Source organism: Chlamydomonas reinhardtii, chromosome 7 (assembly GCF_000002595.2).
Source record: "Chlamydomonas reinhardtii strain CC-503 cw92 mt+ chromosome 7, whole genome shotgun sequence".
NCBI lineage: Eukaryota > Viridiplantae > Chlorophyta > Chlorophyceae > Chlamydomonadales > Chlamydomonadaceae > Chlamydomonas > Chlamydomonas reinhardtii.
The window spans coordinates 2,942,478-2,965,941 of record NC_057010.1 but is presented as its reverse complement, the minus strand read 5'-3'; the positions used below and the strand labels follow the sequence as shown (position 1 = coordinate 2,965,941).

Here is a 23,464-nt window from a genome sequence, read left to right as displayed (position 1 = left end):
TTTATGTGCGGAAGGGGTCTGCAGGAACCCGCCAAGATGCGCTCCGAGAGCCCCTGCAATTTCCCCATCGCAAGCAATGTTCGCTTCGATGCGGATACGCGCACTAACTTTCCGTAAGCATTTACTCAATTGCAACGGCGCACCTGGCGGCACCAAGACCCTAGGGTCCGCACACAATCCGGGTGTTGCACCTTTCCCATTTGCACCATTGCGCGGCTGGCCGCGCTTGCTCTTGGAGCACATGAATCCCTGGCGCTGTGCAGAACCTCGGCCGGTCCGTCCTCCCCTGGTTCGACATGTATGGCATGTCCGGGCATGGTCCAGGCATGTCCAGCAAAGTCCCCCGCAAGCCTGCTGTATACTGCCGGCAGTGCTACATGCTTAAGAAGTATACGCCACCGTGAATAAGGACTGATCAGGACTTCCGGGTAGGTGGCTCGCGACATGAGCGCAGATGCGACACAAGCCCGTGAGCATTGACATGACCTCTCCCTCTGACTTCTCCTGCTGAAAATGGCGTCTGCTCACAACAGCAATAGCTCTCTGGCATATTGCAAAGTTCCACATATGACCGTGCTGGTATCTTGTGCCGGGGTGCACGACCTGACAGGACGGCTGGACGGGGGGGTAGCGGAGCAGAGACTCATCCGCCGGTCAACACTAGTCAACAGTGCGTGCACAATAGCTCTTTGCATACATCATTAGTCTATCAGCTTCTCATACATATTACTCTTCTCAATTGGAAGAGCAAGGGACGCTTGGAAGGCCAACTTAGGAAGAGTCAAGGAAGCCCTGCCAGATGTGTAAGTTTGTATTGTTTATATCCAAAATCAAAGAATGGCTACTGAAGTCGTCGCCCGCACCTCTGAAACAGCGCTGCGCCCGTTTGAGACCCCGGGCGGTCTCTCGTCGCTATCTCCGCGGCGCCGGGACTTCTCGCCGACCCGGCCAGGCACTAACGGTAAGTGTGTTTTCAGTATGTAATGCCCATCTGGTTTTGTTATAGTCCGCCACCATAGACGGCCTTTCCTGATCAATGCAACTACGCAGGGCCCTCCGCCAAGCTTGAGCATGTCACCGAACGATTCGCGGGGTTATGGACGGATTTGGAGCAGGAGAAGCAGGTGGGTGTCAAGGGATGCAGACATGACCCGGCGGTTCACGTCCCGCTGTGACTTTTGCCAGGCGCCTGGTCACGTTCCCTCCCCCTCACGCCCTCGCAGAACAAGCGCATCCAGGAGTCCACGCGCTTTAGCCTTCTTCAGGAGTCGCTCCAGCGGATCGAAAAGAGCGTTGAGGTGGGGCCGGCTGGCGGGGCTAAATTAGTGCGCGCAAGTTTTGGTGGGGTTTGTGGCTGCGTCAAGCAGGTCCACCCAAAGCATGGAGACAGCAAGCATATGCACTTACGGCAACCGGTGAGGTTGAATGTAACTCAACACAAACATTCCAATGCCACTTCCAGGCTGAGGTGAAGCGGCGGGCGGAGAGCGACAAGCAGCTGCAGTCGCATTTCGAGGGCGAGATCAAGACGCTGCAGGAGCGGCAGCTGCAGCAATTCACGGACCTGCAGCTGGCACTCAAGAGCGCGGTGGAGTCACTCAACCAGCGCATCACGGACCTACACGCACTGGTCCGGTGAGCACCTGCGAGGGCGGCCGGGCGGAGAAGACCTAGGACGGGAGGCCAGCACCCTATCGGGGTCGATATCAGAGGGGGCAGGACGCCGGCTTGTGCACCCAGCGGCATAGGATGATGGCAGTTAGTGACAGCTTATACAACGGCAAACCTGGAAAGGCACACGTCTCCGGACGGGCTGGAAATGAAATGCGCAAACTTGTAGGACATGCATCGAGTCCCTCGTGTATGTGCTTCGCCTTGCTGTGCCGCTCCTTACCACCCCATACTGCTCCTACAGGGATGAGCGTGAGTCCCGTCGCAGTGACATCGAGCACCTGGCCACCAGCCTGGTGGGCAAGGTCAACGAGTGCGTGGCGGCCATCGACGAGGGTGAGCGATATTGACTGATAAAGTGGTCGCCTGATAGCAGCGAGCCTGCACAGATTTTTGATGTGACGGGGTAGTGTGACATGGTGATTACCGTTGCTTCAGTCGTGTTCTCAACGCTGCTCCTACGTGTGCCCAACGGCTACTGGTTTGCTCGGTGCCGCTGCAGAGCGCAACGGCCGTGTGCAGGAGCAGACGGTGTCCATGAAGCGCGTGGGCGAGGACCTGATGCTGCTGTCTCAGCGCCTGGACACGGAGAAGAACACCCGGTACGCCGGGACACCCAGGGCGGCTCGGAGCTAGTGGTTAGCATTCTCCGGGAATGGCAGGCATCGGCCATGAGCCGCTACGCACCTTGGGCCTGGATGGCGCACAGTAACTGCAGCGCAAGCATGCGGGCCTGCAAGTGGGCGTTGTGCTCATCCCGTATCACCTGCTGTGTGCGCGTCGCCCCGTTTTTATGCCCGTAGCGACTCGGAGGTGTCGGCGCTGCGTGCCGAGGTGCACGACGCGATCGGCAATCGCAACCTGGCGGATGACCAGTTCAAGGTGAGCCGTGGGGGACATCTGTGAGTATGTCGGCTAGTCAGTTATCGGCAATTGAAGGCTTTAGATGCACGAGTTAAGCTGAGCACACTGTAGCTAGTTAGCATGTGACGCTGGGCTGACTGCTGTCGGCGGCGATGGGTTGCCTGCCATGCATGCGCCAGTACACATTTGCTCAACACGCTGTGGCTGGTTGCCAGTGGATGCACTATCCTCTGCACAGCGTGAGGAGTGCGCTCTCGCGACCATGAAGTATCTGCACAACGCGAAAGCAGGGTCGTAATCATCCTTCTCTCACTCGGGCTGTGTCGGCCACAGGGCGCAGTGCTGGACGAGGTGGCTGGCCTCAAGGCCGCACTGGCGCTGGAGCGCGAGGAGCGCATCGCCGAGGACGACGAGATCGTGCAGGTTGGTGCTTGGGCTAGGCAGCCAGCGCCGGGGTGCACGGGGGGTGGCGGCTATTGGCCAGCATTATGTGGGAGCGGGTTCAGGTACAATGTTGGCCTGCATGACTGCTTACAGCGCGACATGTGTGTGCCTGGCCTGTTGTGTAAGTGCCGGTTTGCCCGTGGTTCCCCACCGAACGTTTCAACCAACAGGCCGTCAACGACTACACGAAGGCGCTGCAGGAGGGCCTCAAGCTGGTCAGCGCATAAGCAGCCAAGCCATGTCCTGCAGGCTGCAGGAAGGTGATGGTGACAAAGGTGACGAAGGAGCTGCTTGGCTCAGGTTCCGTGACGGATGATTGAGCTGGGTCGTACTTGGATATTGTGCTTGCATGGGCAGCACTGGTCGAAGCTTTAGCAGTGAGCTGGAATTAGGTGGCCCTGGAACATGGTGCCACAAGGCGCGGTGACTCAGACGTCTGACATGTAGCCGGTGACTAGTGATCAGCCGTATAAATTCAGGGCAGGCGGCTCTGCTGGAATGCAGTTCGATATAGTGGTAATTAGCATCCGAGCTCGCGTGAGCGCCCCGGGCTTGTGCTCCTAGAGGTTTGGCCAACCTGATGTAGGACGGCATCAGGTGTAGGATCTTGGCAGGTACCGTATATAGCGCTGATTCATCGTGGCCGCAAGCTTGCGAGCTTGCAGGGCATGCTGTAACAGCTGTGAGGGGTTAAGACAAACACCATCGTGCGTAGAGGACAGCGCACGAGGACGCGTGACAGGACGACGTGTGGTTGTGCTCCTCACAAGTCGAGCATCGATGGCATTTGCAGGTTTGCCATTAAGTATATGAGGTGGTAGGCCAAACAGCTGGCTGCAATTACTGGATTGTGTCCTGGAACGGCACAGGGCCTGAGGGTTGTCACTTGTCAGCGGCGGGGGCACGCGGGTACCACTCTGGTCTTTTGCTGTGTCCAAACTTTGACAGCCTGGTAGACCCAACAGGTATCATCTGACCAGGCCGCCAGCATACCTACGGCTTCATCTCGTTGTGTAGTATACGGTTACTATGGTGCGGAGCTGAGCAGATGAAACCTGAAAGGCCGTACGGCTGCAGCCGTGCATGGGGTGTGCAGTGGGACACGCAAATATTTTCGTCGTGAAAACTAAAAGCGTGATAGCGTGATGGATAGCGTACGCACAGTGTATGCAGGATACGCAATCGACACTGTAAAAAGAATAGGCATCAAAAAGTTATGTGCACAATTGTCCGGGGGGGTGCATGCTCCTAGCCAAACCCGCACGCTCGGGGGGCTCTGGGAGTCGCCCGAGGCAAATCCTACCTCAATATTTAGACGCCGCCTTTTTGTAGGTACATAACTTACATCATTAGTGGGCATTAGCGCTCGGCAGAGGACAAAACATGTTGGTCAGGGCTCAAGTCGCGAAATTGACCAGAGCCCATATCTCGCATAGGCGGTATTTTGGGCCTGTATCTAGTGCCGTCGACTAAGGTTCACCGATAGATGTCATCCGGACTGCGTAGGGCAAATTCCAGTAAGTCCTGGCGAGCGCGACATTTAGCATTTCGACTTCGGCTCCCGCTCGAGTTTGTGCCCGGAAATCAATCAGGGACCTTATTATATGTCACATGATGACATTTCGGCAGTCTAGGGCATTGGACACACGCAGTCCCTAGGGACTTGCCGGAGTGGTACCCGCGTGGGCGGGGGTCGCAGGCGACTGCACATTTTCACACCGAGACTGCTTTCCACATGGTGAAACCCTGGTTGCAGACTCTTTTGAAGGCCAGGACAGCCCTCCCAACTGCCAGAGAGTCAGGCTGCTCATGATAGGAACTACGGGCCTGGCGGGAGCACCCAACACCAACCACGCGACATGCCCAGACCCTACCCAGGCTTCATACCTCAATCCAGCGTTCTCCCGCTTCAGTGTGACCACGGCCCTTCTGCCATCATCGGGTTTACATACAGTCCTCAATAGAGTAGCTGTATTGTTGAACACGGCGAACGCGACTAATGTGTGCAGGAGTTGATGCAGGTTGATGGAACCGGCAACCGGCAGGCGCTCGCGTCGTTAGCATCGGCCCGCACATACAGGTGATAAAATGGTACACATAAGCTTTTGTTAATCATACTTAACATCGACGATATAACGATATACAGCCAGCGTTACCAAGGACAAACTAAAACGCCGCAGGCTTCCAGTGATGCTGCGCTGAGTTCACGTATACACATAATAGAGATGTCATGAAAAGATAAGAAACAATTGCGAGCGCTCTCGGTCCAAGGCGGTTACTCCTGGGCGGGCGCTCTCCTGCGCCGCAGCAAGCGAGCAAGCGACGGAGCCGGTGAGGGGAAAGGGACTGCGGTAGTTACAGTGTTGCATATGTCGCACTGGCCTTTCTCGGCCTACTTATAGTGGCGCACCCGGCGCTCGACGGAAGCTCTTCGCATGTGTGCTTCACACACCAAACGGAAGATATGGCGGCGGCCTCATCATTAGGGCTGGTCGGGCTCTTAGCATGCAGAACTTGTTGCAAAGGAAGCTCGTCATAGCGCCTCGTGGCGGAGCCGATGTCCCATCCTCCCTGGTCCATCGTGTCACGGCAGTTTGGTGTCACCATCTTTGAGGTGCATTCTTACCTTTATAGCATAAACAAACGGGCTGTGGCCCTCCTGGTTGTAGGCGCCTGGCCTGCACACAGCATACGTGAGCACACAGCATACTGCGGTGCCAGGGGCAGGTGGTCCTGGCGCCCGTGTGGCCCTCAGCTGCGGATGCATGGCGGGCGACACGGCAGCATGCGCGTTGCCGTTCCTGCAGCTGCAGCAGCAATCGCAGCCTGCTGGGAATGGAGCTCACCAAAGTAGGCTACCAGTCCACATAATGCCACCAGGACCTGCTCGCGATCATCACAACCGCAAGCTCAGCGTTGCAAGGCTGCCAGCGCAGCCCAGTTTTGACGTCGCCCAAGGGGCGGGCGTGCAGGGGATTTGTGTGGCAGGAACGCCAGCAACGCAGGCCCAAGGGCTTGGCGCCATCGCGCCTGTGAGGAATGCCGACTGCACCAGCAGCGCAACCGCTCAAGAAGAATGGGCTGCAGTGGAGCCCCTACTAACGGCTAGCCCCCATGCGGGCAGCACCCAAGCCGCTGTACGGGGTCCAAAGCGACCACAGCTTACTACTGCCGCCAACGACGGGGCAGATGCAAGTGGCAATGATGCAGGTTGTGCGGTCAGCGCGGGCACAGCTGAGACTGAATGCAGCGCGGACAGCGGGCCATTGCCCGCGGCCCTTCGGATGCCACAGCAGTCGAACACCTGCCGCGGCGGGCATCAACCAGCACAGCAACGTGAACATGAACTTCGGCGCAAACGCGGCGGGAGCTTAAGAAGTGCCGCCAGCATCACGCGCGCAGGGAGGACGCACGGCTCACTGGGCTCGCTGCGCCCGTTAGTGCTGCTTCTGCTCGCCGCGGCTGCCTCCTGGCTGCCTCCGCTGCTGTTTCTGGTGCTGGCACCGCAGCCGGCCGCGGCCCTGGACGCGCCGCCCTACTTCTGCACTCCACTGGCGCCTCAGGCATCCGCGGTAGGCACCACAACCTGCTCGCTGTGTGACTACGGCAATACCTGCACGGTGAGTCGTACCAAGCGCGCATCGGGCTTCTATGCTTGCACGCTATGCACCCAGTTGCAGTGCCATCAGCTTGTCTCAAGCAGCCGCGACAGCCATAGCGCGTTCGTTTTTTGCAAGGTTGTGTTGCGGCTTTCGTGTTGCGCGCTAGGTGCGTTGCGCAATACTCGATCCCTGTCACCTGCTTTCATGACGCCGCTTCTCATCCGCCGCCTCGCAGTCGCTGCCGGAGTCATCCCTGGCAGACATGTTTTACTCGGACGCCCGGCTGTGCACACTGCCGGACGTCAGCGACCTGGTGGATCTGCCAGTGCGCAAGATGGGCGCGGGGCAGATTTGCAGCGGCCTGCAGGTGAGGACGTACGGCCCGTGCAGGTACTACATATCGTGACATAGGCAGGTTTAAGGCTGCAGCCGCGAAGTCGGGGCCAAAAGTTCTAGTCAAAGCCGTGTTGCCGCAAAGCCCCCTTCCCACATGCGGTTCCGCATGCGCCCTGCCATGCCACTGGGGCATGACACACGGCCCCTTTGTTTGCGGCGCAGACGGTGCGCTCGTTCGCACTGGTGAATGAGTCCGACTCCAGCGGTGCCTCGGTAGGGCGGGTATACGTGTTTATGTCGCACAACGGCCGGCTCTACATCACCTCGCGCTTCTCATGCGGAGTCATGTTCGCCACCGATGACACCTACCTGTCTGAGGCGGGCAGGCAGACGGCAGCGGCATGTGAGTGCGCAAGTTGGGCTTGCAGCTGCGGTGTGGGTACGGCGCGGGGCCTCGTGCCCAGGTAGTCCCAATCTAGCCACGTGCCAGGGAAACTTGGTTCCCTGAGCGTACAGTCCTGATCATGCCACCGCAATATCGAGTTATAACCCGTCGGCATGGCTTTGCTGCAGACGTGTGGCGGGATGGCGATGCGGTCACCAACACTGCCTCTTACGTGGACGTCCTATACGGCACCGGCTACTACAGCTGTTACACCCTGTCGGTGGACCTGAAGAGGGTGTGCGATGCCAGTCGCCAGGTGCGTGTGTGCGTGCGTGCGCGCGTGTACGTAGGCACGCAGGGGAGGAGGAGGGGTTGCAGGAAGCGAGGGAAGATACTGTGAGGGAGCTTACGCCGGGGCTTGCTGGTGTAGGGGGATTGAAGGTTATGGTCGGTTGAAGGCATGTGAATGCACCAGATGACGTGGGTGACTGGGCGCATTCCAAAGGCCAACGTGGCCCCCAATCGCCAGCCCAGTAGCCCCTATCCCAGCGCTGCCCAACCCGACGTGCTTCCTGCCCTCCACTCAACAGGCTCGCTTCAACCCCAGTCCCAACGACCCCACATTGTCCGACTGCAACTGCCCCATGGCTGGTGGCGCCTCCCCCACCGCACCGTGTGACCCCGTGGACCTGTCCACTCAGGGTTCCGTGTTCGTGGGCCTCCGGGTGCGTGCGCGTGTGCATGTGTGCCGTACAGAGGGAGGCGTACGCGGTGCACTACAACTACGGAGCCATACGAGTCCTACGAGACCAGTAGTGGCTAAGTCGTATCAGGCCCAGTTCTTGTGCTCTTTATGAGTGCGTCCTGACCGCGCCGTACATCCTGCGCCCCCCGTTTCTGCCTACAGCTCAAACTGGCATACTATGGCGGCTCGCCTTTGCCTCCTGACGGGGCCGGCAACTTGACGGACGTCTGCCCGCGGAGCAGCATCAGCGTGAGTAAGGGCAGGGTGTGGAACTGTGTGCTGGGGCTTAATCCCCGCTACCGTAGTGCTTCATACCTCAGCCTGCATGCCTGTCCGGACGCTTCCCGCCACCCGCCTACCCTTCCAACTCGCCCCCATCACACTCGTCCCACAGAGCTATGTGCTCAAGGACGATACCACAGGCAATGTGGGCGTTCAGGAGTTCATCCTGCCGGACTGCATGTGGGTTGGGCGCATGGGGGAATAGCAGGAAGTTGTTCGCTCGTTCCCTCGAAGGATGTTGGTAGCACAGGCACGCAGCACATACCGAATGAAGGCTGACGTGTTGTGTGGTATTACATAGGTACTCGCCTCCGCCGCCACCGCCGCCGCCGCGGCCACCGCCACCGCCCCCACCGCGGCCGCCGCCGCCACCGCCGAGCCCGCCACCGCCGCCGCCCCTGCCGCCGCCCAACCGCTTCGCCATCTCGATTAACAGTCCTGCGCGGCTGCCGTCTGGGCTGTGCCCCTCCCTCAACAACACATTTAACTACCTGTTGAGTGATCCATGTGAGTGCCTCGCTCTCTCATCGAGTTTGGCTGTGCATGCAGCAGACGAAGCCTTCATCACACTTACACTGGGCCCTCTTTCCCTCCACCCATTCCCCTGCATCTCATCGTACCGCAGTCCTGAAGGGAAAGTACCAGGCGCTCAGCACGTGTGCCGTGTCCGACTCCGTGACCGGCCCCGGGTCCTTTGTGCTGCTGGAGCTCTACTTCTACTTCCCTGAGGCCAGCAGCTACTTCGAGCAGGTAGAGCACTGGTGGTAAATAGCGCGTGGTGGGTGCGAGGGACTATGTGTGTGAGCCCAGCAAGTTCATCCCAGTGTCCTGAATTGACATGGGCCAGGGGTCTACGGCAGGATGAGGTATACATGGCGTCGCGGGTTATGGAATGCATGGAGAGCAGGCTCAGAGCAAGTCCCGGTGGTGCCAGGCCTGGGACCTTACAACCTCTTGACGCTGAGGACGTGGCACCACAAGGCTCGGTCCCATGAGTCTCAACTGACGCCGTGAGTCTCAACGCGCTGGACGCAGGTGCTGGTGGGCATGGGCAACACCACCACCCCCGGCAGCGGCCAGGGTGTGGGCGGTGGCGCCAACGGCCGCAGCCGGGCGTCTGAGCTGATCCTGTTCTTCACGCTAAATGTGAGTATCGGTAGTTCTTCGGGTGGTGTGGTGTTTGCGGCCCTTGGAATTTGTTCTCCCATGTCGCCTGTGGTGCATTTGCTCAACTGTTACCCCATGACACCGCATGTGCACAGGTGGTGTGCGGCACCCGTATGGTTGTGTCCAGCAGCGGTCTGTCCACGTCCATCCTGCCCGACATAAACCCGCCAGGTGAGGGAAGGCCTTGGCTTCAGAGCGCCGGGTAGGGGCGAGCTTGGGTAAGCCAGTGCTGTAAGCGTTGTGCTGAAACGTTGGAAGTCACATGTATGAGTCAGCATCTCGAAGCTAATACGTCTGCCACTGCTCGTGCAGGCACCTGGCCCGAGCTGGTATGCAAGCCGCCCCCGGCGCCCCCGGCTCGGCCTCCCTCACCCCCATCGCCACCGCCGCCTTCCCCACCCCCTCCGCCTCCGTCTCCGCCCCCACCTCCACCCTCGCCACCGCCGCTGCCTCCACCGAACCCGCCTCCCCTGCCCCCGCAACCCCAACCACCTCAGCCGCTGCCTCCCTCGCCGCCTCCAGCTCCGTACAAGTGAGTCTACGGCTAGCACAACCGCTGCGACTCCTTGCACCTGCTTCACTTTGTTTGAACCCGGCCCTCTGCCTCTCTGCTCGTGGCATTCAATTGGAAAGCGCCCGCCACCACCCAAAAGGCTGAGGCCTCGTCGTGCATGCAAGCGCGATTATGCATGTCCACATATGGTGGTGTCCTCCGTGTATGACAGGTTTACGGTCATGTACGGCAACAGCTCGCGGCTGTCGCTCAACACCGCCTGCAACGAGGTCACCTACATCCTGGAGTTCACATACAAGTGAGCAAAGCGAAAGAAACGGCGGCCACGTTGACATGCCTGGAAAGCTCCCTACCGTATGTTCATTGCCGGCCCAAGCGTGCCGCAAACCGCTGACAACAGCTCATCCCGTTACCGCCAACTGCTGCATGCCTGACTACCCGCCCGCCCGCCCGCCCGCCCGCATGCCGCGCACAGGACGCTGTTCGCACGCAACTTCTCCGCCGTGACGTGCAGCGCCGCGGCGGGCAGCGACGGGCCGGTGCTGGAGGCCACCATCCTGTTTGCCGTCTCCAACTCCTCCAGCGACAGCCGAAACATGGTGTACGGTGAGTGTTTGTTGTGCGGGGGGCGGGAGTACTAGGCAAGGCTGCCAGGCACTGGCACGGCAGTGTGCCACGGAGGCTGGCTCAGAGGGAGCCTCGCTCGTGGCAGAACCATCCATGGCGCTTCCTCATCCAGCACAGCACTCTCGTCCACTGACGCATCACACGCAGTCCTGCGTGTCCCATCACTGAATCGCGTTCATGCGCCACCCCACGATACACCGTGCAACATGTCACGCAGTGTTCAACCCGCTCAACGTGGAGGTGTTGGCCCGGCGGCTGCAGCTGCCGTGCGGCTCGCGCTTCCTCATTCGCAATGAGCAGGGCCAAATCAACTTCATTGACGGCCGCCAAATCCCCCGCCTCAGCTGCGACGCACCGCCACCACCGCCCACAGCACCGCCGCCAGCGCTGCCGCCTCCATCCGCACCGCCACCAGGGCTGCCGCCGCCGCCAGATGCGCCGTCAGGTGATCAGGCGAGCGCGTTCAGTCCGCCACCACCCAAGAAGGCGCCGCCACGGCCGCCGCCGAAGCGCCCGCCGTCGCCGCTGCCGCCGGTGCTGCCGGAGGGCCTGATGCCGCCTCCTTCTGAGGGTGAGCATGCCTGGCAAGGCAACTGTCACTTCTGCCATGAGCTCCTCGCAAACTATATGCCTCCAGGTCAAGCTCGTCTTTCATTACAAGTCGGGGCCGCTTTTGGTACTCATGTGTGACGCGTTCACGTGTGTTGTGTCTTGCTGCAGAGCTACCGGTGCTGACGCCGCCACGGCCGCCCAGCCCCAAGCCGCCGCGCCCTCCACCCCGGGTGCGACCGCCGCCACCGACAGACGGGGGCACAGAACAGCCTCAGCAGCCGAATGAGTCGCCACCGCCGCCGCCGCCGCCACCCGAGACGCCTCCCCCACCACGGTGAGTACCACACCTTTTGTCAATCTCCATGTCTTGCCCCTGCGCTTGTTTGGGGCAATTTGCAGCGCAACTTGTTCGACTACCGCATCTGTTCAATCGTGCTGAGCCTGAGTACCCTGGCAAACATCAACAGGCCACCCAAGCGCCGCCCGCGACCGCCGAGTCCCAAACCGCCGAGGCCACCGCGCGTGCGGCCTCCGCCGCCCCCGCCTGAAGCACCGCCACCACCCCCGCCTGACGCGCCGCCGCCTGACACCCCACCACCACCGCCGTCGCGTAGCCCGCGCCCACCACGGCCTCCGCCCCCCATGCCGTCACCTCCGCCTCCGCCCTCTCCACCACCTCGGCCGCCACCCCGTCCGCCGCCGCCTCCAGATGCCGCACCACCCGATGACCAAGCGTCAACCTCAGACGCGCCGCCACCAATGGCACCTCCGCCCTCGCCACCGCCACCGCCCGGACCGCCGCCGCCATCGCCGAAGCCGCCCCGGCCGCCGCCACCGTCACCGCAACCGCCGCCGGAGCCGGCACCGCCAGGGGCACCGGCTATCAGCCCCTCACCCCCGCCACCGCCACCACCAAACCCGCCCCTGCCGCCGCCTCCGCCTCCAAGGCCGCCACGTCCACCACTCCCGCCCATCCCCAGCAATGACACCAGCGCGGGCCGCCTGCTACGGATGTCAGTCACCACCAGCCGCACCGATGCCTTCGGACCCAACGACTGCAGGTGGGCGCCTGCAATTATGCGTTCTGTAACCCATCGATGAAACGCATCCCTGCTTAGAATGCGCCTGCGCAATTACTTCATACCGTATGCCCTGCCCCCCTGCCCCCATGCCCTGTCCGGGTTTCCAACGCTCCTTTCCTCTCTTGCGTAACCGCGCGCAGGAGCTTCATCCTGATCGCTCAGCAGAGCCTGGGCGGCCGCCCGCTCGTCAGTGGCTTCAACTGCACTGTGGCCAACCCAGCCACCTCGGGCGCGGCCCTCACCGGCCTGTTCGAGCAGGTGGCTGACGCCGTGTCGTACTTCGACACGATCGCAACCACCTCAACCGCCTCCACGCTGCGCGCCGCGCTGGGGCTGCCCTGCGGCGTCAGCTCGGTGCTGTTCTCAGTGAACGCGCCCGGGGTGCTGCCGCGGCTATATAACGCGGCAAACACGGCGAACCTGAGGTGTGACGTGGCAGCGCGCAAGACCGCCGCACCTGCGCTGCCGCCGTTGCCTCCCGACTGGCAGCATTAAGCAGTCGGCTTTCCCAGGCAATAGGCCGCGGGGAGATGCCGCATTGTGGTGGTGTGCCTGGGTGGCCGTAAGCGACGGGAGCAAGCAGACAAAGCAGGGCACACGAGGGGCGGCTGAATAGTCCGCTGCCGGTTGCGCCCGGCGCGCATTCCAACGGCTGAGTTTGACTCGCTGCCTGTTTGCGATCAACAGGCTTTTATATTGGTGGCATTAGTGTGGACGTGTGCTGAAAATGCCGTGTCCGGAGAGCTGGATTGGTAGCACGCTGAAGGGAAGGACACGTTGACCAGGTTGCGCACGTATATACCAGTGCCCCAGTCGGCCATGAGGTGCAGCCGCTTACAAGGGGGGTACATGGCATTCCAATGACATATGCATTAGTGTTACCGCAACACCTTATGCCCTGCGTTCTGGTTCCTGACCTTTGATCGAGAGGCGTCGCGAGACGTGCAGCCGAAAGGGTTGTATTACCGGCGTGCCTGGCTGCGGCACGTTTGACCGAACACAGTGTGATAACATAAGGATGCCACGTATGCATGCCTGAGCGCTTGACTGCCGTTCCATACGTTACTTGCTGGATATGACTTGACGTTGTGTGTGTGGAAGTACTGGCACAGGTATTGAGGAGCTGCGGCGGGGCTGGGCGGGGCCTTGCGGTTGCGGTTGCGGTTGCGTGGCCTTGCGGCTGCTCTTAAGCGCTCTGCATTTTTCAAACTCCTATGGCTCTTATAGATATGCTTTGTGGCATATGGACAAGGGGTGTCAGCTTTGTACAGCTGGAAAATGGGCTGAGCCCCCGTACGCTTGGGAGCTGATAGGCGTGTAACGCCCCGTCAGAGCCTCCATGCCGCTACGACGCGCAGGCGCATCGGCTAGGGACACTCGGGTTGGGGTCGTGCGGGATTTCCCGCGCCACGCATGCGTGCCTTGTCACGTTCCCAAACACCCCAAGCATTTCTTTCGCCTCCTGCCATACTCAACACCTCCCCGGCGCCCCACGCTCAAAGGGCTAGGCGCGGGGCGGGGGCGACCTCGGGGCTTCTCGGCATTCTGGCGCGTCGGCAGGCATGGCTCAGCAAGTCGCTCAAAACTTTCGATATACTTCCCCGCTTTGCTTGCCGCCAACATATTTTGCCTTATAGACTGCATATCAGCGGGCACCGGATGCTTTCCTCGCGACCTCGCGGAAGTCAATTGTCCATGGACGCGCGAAGGCACTTCTCGCTCCGCCCGAATTTTCCCTACCACCTATTTACATGCAATAGGCATTAACAAATACTAATACGTAGTAGTCGCGGTTTGCGCCAGTATGCTATGTTTTGCCGACGCACGCAGCCACGCAGCCACGCAGCCACGCAGCCACGGACAGGGGTGTTCCTGGGGGGCTTCGCCCCCCCCCTGGAACGCTGCGCTGGGGGGGCTCAGCCCAAAAATGTGGCGATGCCGGCATCAAGGCAGACTGTACGCACATGTGGATACTCTCGCTAGAATTATGCCGTCTGGCCTCCGCCGTCCGCCGTATCCACGTACACGCCGCGGGAACCTGTCACTGGATGCACGCCAGGTCAGCCCGGCCGACCGGCCGTGCCCGGTTCCCCGTCCTCCAGTCCTCCTCTTGTACCGTAGGTCCGGCTGGTCTGCATCGCACCCTAGATACAGCTGGTCCCCTCCCTTCCCGTCACGCGCTCGCAGTCTCGCACTGTGTTGTGACCAGGAGATCCATGCAGCCAACAGCGAGCATGTGGTCAGGCGGTCAGGAGGTGCAGACCGATATGAGCTGGTAGCGAGGGCGGGGGGCCGTCGGTGTACAGGCACGCACCCTGTCCCGTCGGCCGCACCGGTACCGGATGGGGGGCTCACCTTGGGAGCGGCTGTTGCAACTGCAAGTGCGCGCCAGCGAGCCGCAGGCCATACCTTTTCCTCCTATCATTACCTATACACTATATGCTGACTTAGCAAGTAACTCTAGATATAAAGCCGCAGCGTTACGAGCCATGCGGGCGCTCGCCTTGGCGCTCCTGGCGCTGGCTTTGATTGCGCAGCAAGCAAATGCCAAGGTCGCTCGTGGCGAGTTCATCAGCTGTCCCGGCTGACGCCTGAACCACCTGCCGGAGGTACGCTGTCCGCTTCTGCGTGTGTCGTTTGGTTCCGCCAGCTGACAACGCCGTTCGCAGGTTAAGAAGTTCATTCGAGGGGACATCGAGAAGGATAAGGCCTACGAGAACCTCACAGTGAACTTGTGAGCTATTTTGGCCGCCCCGGCTTTGTCATTCCTAGCTACACACAAGCTGCTTGCTACCGGCTAAGCTTCTGTGATGGCTCATATGCTATACTTAGGCCTCTGCGATAAAGTTTGACACCCTACTCCCGTGCTCGGTCACGTCTGGCGCGCAGCGTCCCCGGCAGGACCCCTGAGCTCGTGCTCTACGATGAGAATGGCGTGGAGGTGCGCCGCGCGCTTTGGGGCGGAGGAGGAGTTATCAAGGGGCATGGATGGGAATGAGGGTGGCGCCGGCGCGTGTGGTAGTGGGGTGCAAACGACAGTAAGTGACCGTGTGGAGCGTGGAACCAGGAGGCGACGCTGCCACGACGTGGGCTTGTTATCCTAGCTCTGCCACTGGCGTACTCTTGGCAAGCCTTTGTGTGCTGACCCTCACAGATTGAGCGTATGTTCGTGGACAAGCTCAAGTACGACGAGCTCCACACGTTAGTGCAGAGCAAGGGCTTCAAGCGGAGAGACCCCAGTAAGTCCTCCGAAGGGGCCGCGCATGAGCCGCCTGTAGGATCCGCCGGACCACAACACATGTTGCGATGTGTTACATGGGTGGCTGATGGTACTGGTTGCGTTTTGGAACACCTGGGTGAAGTCGTCCCTCTGCGCTTTCCTGCAGACGCTGCAGCGGCAACCACCACCGCTACCGCATCCACACGGCGTGCGCGCGCGGCTCGTCGCCTTCTCAGGGCGACAGAGGAGACCGCTTGCTAGCAGCATCAGCAAGCTAGCATCTGTAGGTGCAGACGTGGGTCGCCTTCAGTACCGTGGGTGGCCCCGTAGCCGCGTTCCCGCAAGGTATGTGTGGCGGGTCGTGCGGGTCGGCGTTCTGTTGACGGCAGAGAGCGTAACCACGTCCTCCAACACCGGGGTGGCACCGGGGTGGCACCGGGGTGGCACCGGGATGCACCAGGGGTGGCACCAATATGTGAAAGGGATTCGAGTGCCAGTACCACGCGTTGAACATGGCATCGCCGTACCTTGCACTACGCCCATGTGTTTGCAGCCTCGTCGTGCCGCGTTGGCCTTATGACGGCCGGGGCGTCCGAACTGCAGCCGCAGAGGACCCCGAAAGCCTGACCCCTGGCACATATGTGCATGAGGCGGAGAGCTTGCAACGAGGGGGCGCAGCTTAAGGAGTTGCCCACACAGACATTCTGACGGTGGACTGGGATGGGACTTGGATGACTGACGATGCAGATTAGGTCGTCGACGACTTATTGTGGGCTCAGAACGAGCAGAACAGTGCCATAGGCTTGCGGAAGACCGTGCGCGGTCAAATGCGCGGCCAAATGCACTTATGACCTGTCCCGGCGTCTGGTAGAATGGGTACCGGGACCAGGACATGTCAGCTTGACCCAGGTAGGGAGTATATGTGCCCGAGCACAGTTAGCATTCTATAAGGTAGCATGGTTGTCTCAGGGCGTTCAGGACGAGTAGGACAGGGATGCAGTTGCTGGCGCGGTACGGTATTCTGAAGAATTCTCCCGGGTCTCAGGCTGAGTGGCTCAGTGAGTTGCGCAAGTAGTTGCGTAGATCTGGTGCTGGCGCGGGCATTCTTACTGGTACCGTACGATCTCGGTAATGTACAAGCGTTGGCTATAATCTCTCAACGAGCCGGGTAGGCCCTGGCTGCAATCTGCTGGCCATTGATTGACATGAGCTGCCCAGCCGTCCTGGTCGGGGCGAGATGCCCTCTTCTGTAGTGACAGTCTACTGGAAAGGGGCGTTAGAAACCGGACATCATTGTAAGTTACAATGCAATCCGCCGCATACACCTGCACAGTCGCAGTGCTTCACATACTTGGCAGTACAATTCCTCTACCACGCCGCTCGCGCTTTGGCGCTAGACGGCGGCATCACCACGTCCTCCACCAGCCCAAGCCCCAGCTCCTTCACCTCGCGCAGCACAGCAATGATGTTGGGCACACACACCCTCCCGCCGGCCGCCCCTGCCTTGCCCTCCTGCTCCGCAGACGACGTCAGCATCAGCGGTAGCGCCGTGTGCGCCGTGTTCAGCCGCAGCGGCGCAGGTAGGAACGCATCTGGCGCCCATCGCACGCCCACCAGCCGCCCTCCCAACCCATCCACACAGAAGGTGCCCAGGTGGCCGTAGCTTCCGGCCAGCTCCGCCAACAGCCGCGTCACCGGCTCAAAGCCCACAAGCAGCTCCGGCTGCAGCTTGGAGGCGCCCTTGGCCGCAACCACCTTGTCTGGAAAGGCGCGCAAGAAAGCGCGAGCGCGCTTGGGCGGCGGCTCCAGCGGCGGCGCGTCTTCAAGCGCGTCAGAAAGCGCGTCGGGGCCGGAGGCGGGCGCGTCGAGCTGCTGCACCGCGGTGTCAGCGCCGCCGCCTTGGAGTAGGTCGCGCACCGCGCCGCCCGGTGGCAGCAGTAGCGCTGCCAAGCCCGACGCCGCTAGCGCCGCGGCCGCAGCCTTCTTCAGTGGGCCGCCGGCTGCGCTCGCCAAAGCCTCGCGGGGGCCTGCCGGCAGTGCCAGGTCGGCGTGCGGCAGCGCCTCCTTGCGCAGCAGAATGAGGACGTTGAAGTCAGCCGCGGGCGTGGCAAACACCGCGGCCCACTCGGCCGGAAGCCCAGACGGCGTTGGCAGCTGGGGACAGGCGGACGCGTACGCTGCACACGCGGCCACGGCTGCCGCTGAGGCGGCGTCCGAGGCGGAGGAGGCTGTGGCGGCGCAGCAGGGCGGCTGGAGCAGCAGCTCCAGCACGGCGGCGGAGCGGGCAGCGAGCACCGACAGGCGCTGAAGCACCGGCGCGCTCGGGCCACGGCTCGTCCTGCGCGGTCGGGAAACCACAGAGCACAATGCGATCAGTCTCTGGAACGGGGGGCATTGGACATCATCCAGCCTATGTGCGTGCAATTGTCTCTGCAATGCGATGTTGAAATGTGCCACCCTACGCCCGAAGCCGGCCCGCGCAGCGCTCTGTGAGGGTGCGCTGCGCGGGCACATGAGGGCTGGACGCCCGTGGACCTCGCGGCCCACGGTGCAGGCGGTATGATACTCTCGCTCACTTCGGAAACCGTTCGGGCCACTGACGCTTGACCCGGCAGTCCTAGTTGGAGCTTGTGCACAATGCGTTGTGGAAATGCGGTGCTGCGACAAACACCGTTGCGGTAATGGGCCACGCACCCCGGGAGGCTGCTGCTCACCAGTGGCGCGAGTCGCGGTCCCGGGGCGTGCAGATGTACAGCGCCGGCGCCTCGCCGGCCGCCCGCCGCTCCTCGAAGCGGTGTGCGAGGGCGCGGCGATCCGGCTCCTTGAGCTCGCGGGCGGGGTCCACCACCAGCGGCTTGAGCGACCAGGGCCAGCGCGCCAGCAGCTGCAGGAACCGCAGGAAGCCTGGAGCGAGACAGGGGGCAGACGAGGAGTACGGGGCACAGAATTAGGGACGTAGTCAGCATACGATGGTGTTAGCGATGTGTTGAGCTAGTGGTTGAATGTAGTTCAGTCCTTTTTAAGGTGTGGAGAGCGTGTCTCCGCCGGCGTCATAGATTGGGCGTGAGCCCTCCCCCGGCGGCTTGATTTGCCCGCCTATACTTTCGGCCGCCCTTGACACCCTGTCGCCGCTGGTGGGATTGCCTACGGCTGGGTAACACTGGACGGCCTGATGCAACCCTGTAGCCCCCGTCCCTTGCTCGGTCCCGTCCTTTTGAACATCGCCGGAACCCTCCCCCACTCAGTCTAGCTACCCAAAGGCAGTTGTGCGTACTCACCAGTAATGCGCGACCCAGGCGGCGGCCCGACCGGCACGCCCGCGCCACCAAACGCCGCCGCTACCAGCAACTCCACCGCCTGCGGGCTCACGTGGTTGCTCATCATGTGCGCCGCCACCCAACGGCCCGCCAGCCGAGCAGCCGGCGCGTACGACGCGTTGGCGCCCGCCACCTGGCTGATGAGGCCGTGGTGCCACGTCAGCAGCAGCGGGCTCTCCTCGGGACTCAGCAGCCCCGCGCCCACGCCCACGCTGGCGGCGGAGCCGCCAGCTGCCGCCAGCGCCGCCGTTGCGGCGGCGGCCAGCGCAGGTGTGGCGGCGGCAGCCGCCGCTGCGGTCGCGGCGGCGGCGCCGGAGGCGCCCGAGGCGGCAGCGACCGCCATGCGCTCGAGCATGGCCTCGTCTCGGCCGCTGTAGAGCACTAGGCGGAAGGCAAAGCCGTCCAGCAACACGTCCACGGCCTCCTCGGAGGCGGAGACGTGGTGGCCGTAGGAGGACGACAGCGAGGAGGCCAGCTGCAGACCCAGGGCCGCCTTCATCTTGCGGAAGGCGGTGGCGTCGTCCGGCCAGCGGCCTGCGGGTACGAGGGAAGGAAGAGAGGAGATACGTGAGTCGCAGGTCACGGGTTTCGGTTTGGCGGAATGGCCGGCGTGCACCGACCAGACGGGGCGCAATGGGCTGAGGAAGCGGGAGCAGGGTGCATGTGCATGGCGAAGGCATGTGTTGTTGCTGTTGCCAGCGGGCCCAGGGCTCATTGATTGTTCACCTTGATAACCATGTTGTGGGCGTCCTCCGAGAGGAGCATCCCGGTCTCTGTCAAGCTAAGTTTTTAATCACCGCCGCGGCGCTGTGCTGACTACCATGCTTGCTTGCTTGTGCTCGTCATGCATAATGCAAGGTTCCCGGTGCTCAAATCAATCATGAATGCCCAACCCATCGCGCTCAAAGCCGCTCGTTTGCAAGCAAACTCACCCGAGTTTTCGAGCGTGACCAGTACCTCCATGGGATCCAAGCAGCGCGGGATGCCGCCTGCTCCACCGTCAGCGCCCTTGCCGGCGCCCGCGCCGCCCGCTAGCGGGTGCGGCTGCGGCGGCAGCGGCGCCGTGCCCCTCGCCACGCCCGACAGCGGCTGCACGCTCACCACCTTGAGCGCCAAGCCCTCCAGTGCGCGCAGCTGCTTGCCCAGCTTCTCAGCAGCCGCTGCGGCGGCGGCTGCCGCCGCCACGTCGGCGCCGCTGCCTGCCGGGCACACGCGAGCCGACAGCGCCCAGTCCAGCGCGCCGGCGGCGGCGGCAACCGAGGCGCCGGCGGGCAGGTGCCGGGTGGCGACGTGGCGCATGATGGTGTCGGGGATGGTGTGCCGCTGGGCCTGCGGCACCTCCCAAACCGCGGTCTCCGTGATCTTGCCATCCGCCCAGCGCCGCAGCTCAGAGCGCTCGCCCCAGAAGCGCCGGAAGCGCGCCGCGGCGGGGCCGTCGTCGGCTGAAGGGCCCACATCGACCAACCGGCACGCAAGCAGCGGATCCAGCACCGCGCCCACCCAGATGGGGATCGACCCGGATTCAGAATCCGGGCTGGCATCACTGTCATCGTCGGAGTCGGATGCGCGGCTGGTTCCAGCCAGCGGCACGAGGCCGCGCGCGAGGTCGTCTGGCTGGGCGGTGGGGCAGGTGGGGCGGCGCAGCACGCGCACGATCTTGGCTCGGTCCGTCAGGGCCTGGCGAGCCAGCTGCTCGAGCTGGGCCTCCTGGTCCCTGCGCAGCGATGAACAATGCGCGGGAGCGGGAAAGGGTTAGCTAAGCGGGTGGCAAGGGTTCAGCGTTGCTATGCGGGAGTGCATATGCGCAGGATGGTGGTGGTGCTGTGTGCTGTGTGCAAGTTGCTGGCCGGAGCTGCATCAGCCCTCAGTCAATAAGCGGAAAAGGCCCCATGATTTTGAGCGTCGGTTCGCATATGTCTCGATCACTGGGAGATGCCTCATTGCCCCGGCCAGCTAGCAGTAGATCGTGCATGCGTGCAAAGTATGACATGAGTTCAATGCAGCGGCGAACTTGACGTGTCAAGCGACGGCAATGGCGGCCCTCAGTCAATAAGCGGAAAAGACCCCATGCTTTTTAGCGTCGGTTCGCATATTTCTCGATCACCGGGCGCCTGTCGCCGTCGCCTTTACCTCAAGCTGTGCTATTTTACATGCCCCCCCAAAGCTTCGTCCCGACCCCGAACTACGGCCACAGTCCATGCCTCACCTTGACAGAGCCCGGTCTCGGCACAAGCTGCTCCCTCCGTTGCTGCCCTCCTCGTCCGCACCGGCATCCGCGGCCCCCGCAGAGGGCGCCGCCGGCCAGGGCCAGTGGGCCGCCGGCGGCAGCCGCACCGCCCAGTGGTAGTCAAACGCGGCGGCCGGGCAGGCAGGGCTGAGGAACACACTGCCAAACGCCTCATCAGGCTCCGCTGGCGCGTCCAGCATCGCCAGGGTGCGCCGCGCCACGTGCTGCGCGTGCGCCAGCCCGCCCTTGGTCATGTGAGCCGCCACGTTTGCAAAGCCCGTAAAGTCCACAAACACCACCGAGTGCTGCGCCTTGAAGGCCGACACTGGCGGCGCCGCCGCCAGCTGCGCCGCCGGCACGCCCGCGGCCTGCAGCGCCGCCTGGTGGCGGGCTAGCACCAGACCCTTGGACCAGGCGGAGGCGTCGGCCAGCAGCGCCAGTGCGGCGCGGAAGGCCTGAAGTGCGCTCATGGCGCCCGCCAGCTTGTTGCGCTCCGCCAGCAGCAGCACCAGCATGGACAGCACGCAGCCGTCCAGGCAGCCGCCGGCGGCGCCGCCGAAAGCGGTGGCGGCGGCCAGCGCGCCGGAGGCGGCAGTGACGGCGGGCTTGGCAGCGGACGCAGGAGCGGAGGCGGCGTCGGAGGAGAAGGGAGGCGGCGGCGGCATGAGGCCGTGCTGACGCGCCCAGACCTTGAGCAGGAGCAGCGCGTCGCCCAGGTGGCCGGCCGAGGGGCCGGACACCACCTCGCGCAGGCGGGCGGCGTGCACCGGCAGCAGCATGTCCATGAGGATGCCCGCGTTGTAATGCGGCGTGGGCAGCCCCGCCTGCTGCTGCTGGTCCTGCCCGTTGGTGGCGGCGGCTTTGGTGGCGGCGGGCTTCGCGGAGGCGGGTGCGGTGGCGGCGGTGGTGGTGGGCTTGGCGTGCGCGCGCACGCCGTTGCGGTCGGGCGCGAGGCGAGGCAGCGCGAAGGTGGTGGCTGCCAGCGCCGGCAGCAGCCGCAGCCGGAAGCCGTCGGCCTTGGCGGGGGCCAGCAGCAGCGCGGGGCGGGACGGGTCGCCGTGCAGAGCCTCAAGCCGCTGCTCGCCAAACAAGCTGTAGCTGACGTCGCGCAGGTGGTGTGCTACCGCCACGAGGTACACAGCGCGCCGCGCGTGGTAGCGGTAGTTGAGGTGGGCCTTGGCGGTTAGGAAGTCAGTTGGCAGTTGCAGTGCCACGTCAACGGTGGGGCAGGGCCGCACGGCGGTGCGGGCGGCGTAGCTGCCGACCACGGTGACGGCGGAGGGCGGCTTGATGGTCAGGCTGTCCTGGTGTTGGGGGCGCAGGGGGGCAAAGGAGCGGGGCGCAGAAGGGGAGGGCGCGGGTGAGGCACGCACGCTCCACAGCGTTCCGCACGTGTGGGCTGTAAACAACCGAAACATTTCTTCTACCTTAAAACCAAAGCTCAGATGCACCCATGCGGGGCTGCGCTTACCTCGGCCGTGAGGCCCAGCGCCTCCACAAAGCCCTTGGCGACGCTCATGGGCACTTCATGCTCGGGCATGGACATCAGCGCCTCCTTCAGCCGCGCCAGCACCGCCTCAACGCCGGAGCCCTTGCCGTAGGCGGCGCGGGTTTCTCCCAGCAGCTCATCGGTCTGGGGATGCGGAGCAGGGGAGAATGGCAGTTGAGCATAGGGTAGCACGCGGTGGCGTTGGACAGAGTGACGGCAGGCTGTCGACATCTTTGCTTCAGGTATTGCTCAACTCTCATCCAACCGGCCCAAACCCCATCCTTCAAACGAAGATGCTCACCTCCATTTGCAAGATCGCTGCATCAGAGGTCCCGGTCTGCATCATTAGCGCCCCGTCGGCGACCAGATTGCCGACATGTCTCCCGGCGGCGGCGGCGCCGCTGCTGGGTCCGGGTCCCGCCGGCTGCTGCCGCCGCGCGGCCTGCTTCAGGCGAGCAGCGTCAGAAGGCCCGTCGTCGTCATCATCGTCACCCTCCACGTCCTCGTCGCCCTCGTCCATGTCATCTTCGCCCTCGCCGACATCCTCCAGGTCCTCGCTCCCGAGCCCCGCCAGGTCTCCATCACCCATATCTTCATCACTGATGCCCTCGAAACCATCGGACGCTTCCACATCGTCGTCGTCGAACTCCGGAGCCGCCGGGGCAGCCGCCGGCTTTCGCTTTGCCGGCATGCCGCCTCTGTGTCCTTGGCAAGATTTGTTGTATCGTTAGCACGACATGCTCGGTAGGCAAATTGTCAGCCGGGTGCTTCAGTGCTCAGCTCGAGTGCAGCCAAGCTGTCACTGCACACACAGTCCTTGTGCGTGCCCCTCAGCGAAAGTATAGTTACACGAGTTTCTATGATACAGGAATAATGTTAGCAGACGACAGGACAAGGCTATGGGGAGCAGGAGCCGTGCGCCCATCGTTCGATCCCCATT

General features: G+C 62.7%; 4 protein-coding genes across 4 annotated transcripts; 3 read left to right on the top strand and 1 right to left on the bottom strand.

The window, feature by feature from the left end:
* Positions 1 to 124: 124 nt before the first annotated feature.
* On the top strand, positions 125 to 4,185 carry CHLRE_07g332950v5 (uncharacterized protein). Its single transcript, XM_043064219.1, has 10 exons — positions 125 to 803; positions 875 to 961; positions 1,051 to 1,124; positions 1,224 to 1,298; positions 1,463 to 1,635; positions 1,916 to 2,007; positions 2,174 to 2,273; positions 2,475 to 2,553; positions 2,869 to 2,958; positions 3,150 to 4,185. The coding sequence occupies exons 1-10, from the start codon at positions 800 to 802 to the stop codon at positions 3,204 to 3,206; spliced, it is 831 nt and encodes a 276-aa protein (XP_042922787.1). The 5' UTR covers positions 125 to 799; the 3' UTR covers positions 3,207 to 4,185.
* A 49-nt stretch (positions 4,186 to 4,234) lies between these two features.
* CHLRE_07g332901v5 (uncharacterized protein) lies at positions 4,235 to 13,604 on the top strand. Its single transcript, XM_043064218.1, has 21 exons — positions 4,235 to 4,496; positions 4,736 to 4,776; positions 5,203 to 5,310; positions 5,649 to 6,599; positions 6,817 to 6,948; positions 7,140 to 7,320; positions 7,491 to 7,618; positions 7,893 to 8,027; positions 8,210 to 8,296; positions 8,442 to 8,509; positions 8,631 to 8,836; positions 8,955 to 9,079; positions 9,365 to 9,475; positions 9,592 to 9,667; positions 9,809 to 10,028; positions 10,222 to 10,308; positions 10,486 to 10,616; positions 10,855 to 11,208; positions 11,358 to 11,523; positions 11,657 to 12,250; positions 12,412 to 13,604. The coding sequence occupies exons 1-21, from the start codon at positions 4,466 to 4,468 to the stop codon at positions 12,764 to 12,766; spliced, it is 4,287 nt and encodes a 1,428-aa protein (XP_042922786.1). The 5' UTR covers positions 4,235 to 4,465; the 3' UTR covers positions 12,767 to 13,604.
* A 1,095-nt stretch (positions 13,605 to 14,699) lies between these two features.
* CHLRE_07g332851v5 (uncharacterized protein) lies at positions 14,700 to 16,807 on the top strand. Its single transcript, XM_043064217.1, has 7 exons — positions 14,700 to 14,880; positions 14,941 to 15,005; positions 15,044 to 15,092; positions 15,161 to 15,212; positions 15,426 to 15,510; positions 15,658 to 15,836; positions 16,045 to 16,807. Exons 3-6 carry the CDS (start codon positions 15,082 to 15,084, stop codon positions 15,750 to 15,752), a joined length of 243 nt encoding a protein of 80 aa, XP_042922785.1. The 5' UTR covers positions 14,700 to 14,880; positions 14,941 to 15,005; positions 15,044 to 15,081; the 3' UTR covers positions 15,753 to 15,836; positions 16,045 to 16,807.
* Positions 16,808 to 16,812: 5 nt separating this feature from the next.
* CHLRE_07g332800v5 (uncharacterized protein) lies at positions 16,813 to 23,404 on the bottom strand. The gene is made up of 7 exons (XM_001690551.2): positions 22,826 to 23,404; positions 22,507 to 22,668; positions 21,015 to 22,339; positions 19,741 to 20,522; positions 18,770 to 19,342; positions 18,206 to 18,395; positions 16,813 to 17,829 (listed from the first exon to the last, which is right to left on the bottom strand). The coding sequence occupies exons 1-7, from the start codon at positions 23,213 to 23,215 to the stop codon at positions 16,860 to 16,862; spliced, it is 4,392 nt and encodes a 1,463-aa protein (XP_001690603.2). The 5' UTR covers positions 23,216 to 23,404; the 3' UTR covers positions 16,813 to 16,859.
* Positions 23,405 to 23,464: the final 60 nt, after the last annotated feature.

Excerpts from the sequence above, each read along its gene's own strand:
- CHLRE_07g332851v5 (XM_043064217.1), top strand. Across the intron at positions 15,213-15,425 it reads ACGATGAGAATGGCGTGGAG|ATTGAGCGTATGTTCGTGGA; the intron begins GTGCGCCGCGCG and ends TGACCCTCACAG. Across the intron at positions 15,511-15,657 it reads CTTCAAGCGGAGAGACCCCA|ACGCTGCAGCGGCAACCACC; the intron begins GTAAGTCCTCCG and ends GCTTTCCTGCAG.
- CHLRE_07g332950v5 (XM_043064219.1), top strand. Across the intron at positions 962-1,050 it reads GACCCGGCCAGGCACTAACG|GGCCCTCCGCCAAGCTTGAG; the intron begins GTAAGTGTGTTT and ends GCAACTACGCAG. Across the intron at positions 2,274-2,474 it reads GACACGGAGAAGAACACCCG|CGACTCGGAGGTGTCGGCGC; the intron begins GTACGCCGGGAC and ends TTATGCCCGTAG.
- CHLRE_07g332800v5 (XM_001690551.2), bottom strand. The coding sequence starts at position 23,215 with ATGCCGGCAAAGCGAAAGCCGGCGGCTGCCCCGGCGGCTCCGGAGTTC. Across the intron at positions 19,343-19,740 it reads GGTCACGCTCGAAAACTCGG|GCCGCTGGCCGGACGACGCC; the intron begins GTGAGTTTGCTT and ends TCGTACCCGCAG. Across the intron at positions 17,830-18,205 it reads GACCGCGACTCGCGCCACTG|GACGAGCCGTGGCCCGAGCG; the intron begins GTGAGCAGCAGC and ends CCGACCGCGCAG.
- CHLRE_07g332901v5 (XM_043064218.1), top strand. The coding sequence starts at position 4,466 with ATGTCATCCGGACTGCGTAGGGCAAATTCCA. Across the intron at positions 7,321-7,490 it reads CAGGCAGACGGCAGCGGCAT|ACGTGTGGCGGGATGGCGAT; the intron begins GTGAGTGCGCAA and ends GCTTTGCTGCAG. Across the intron at positions 12,251-12,411 it reads TTCGGACCCAACGACTGCAG|GAGCTTCATCCTGATCGCTC; the intron begins GTGGGCGCCTGC and ends AACCGCGCGCAG.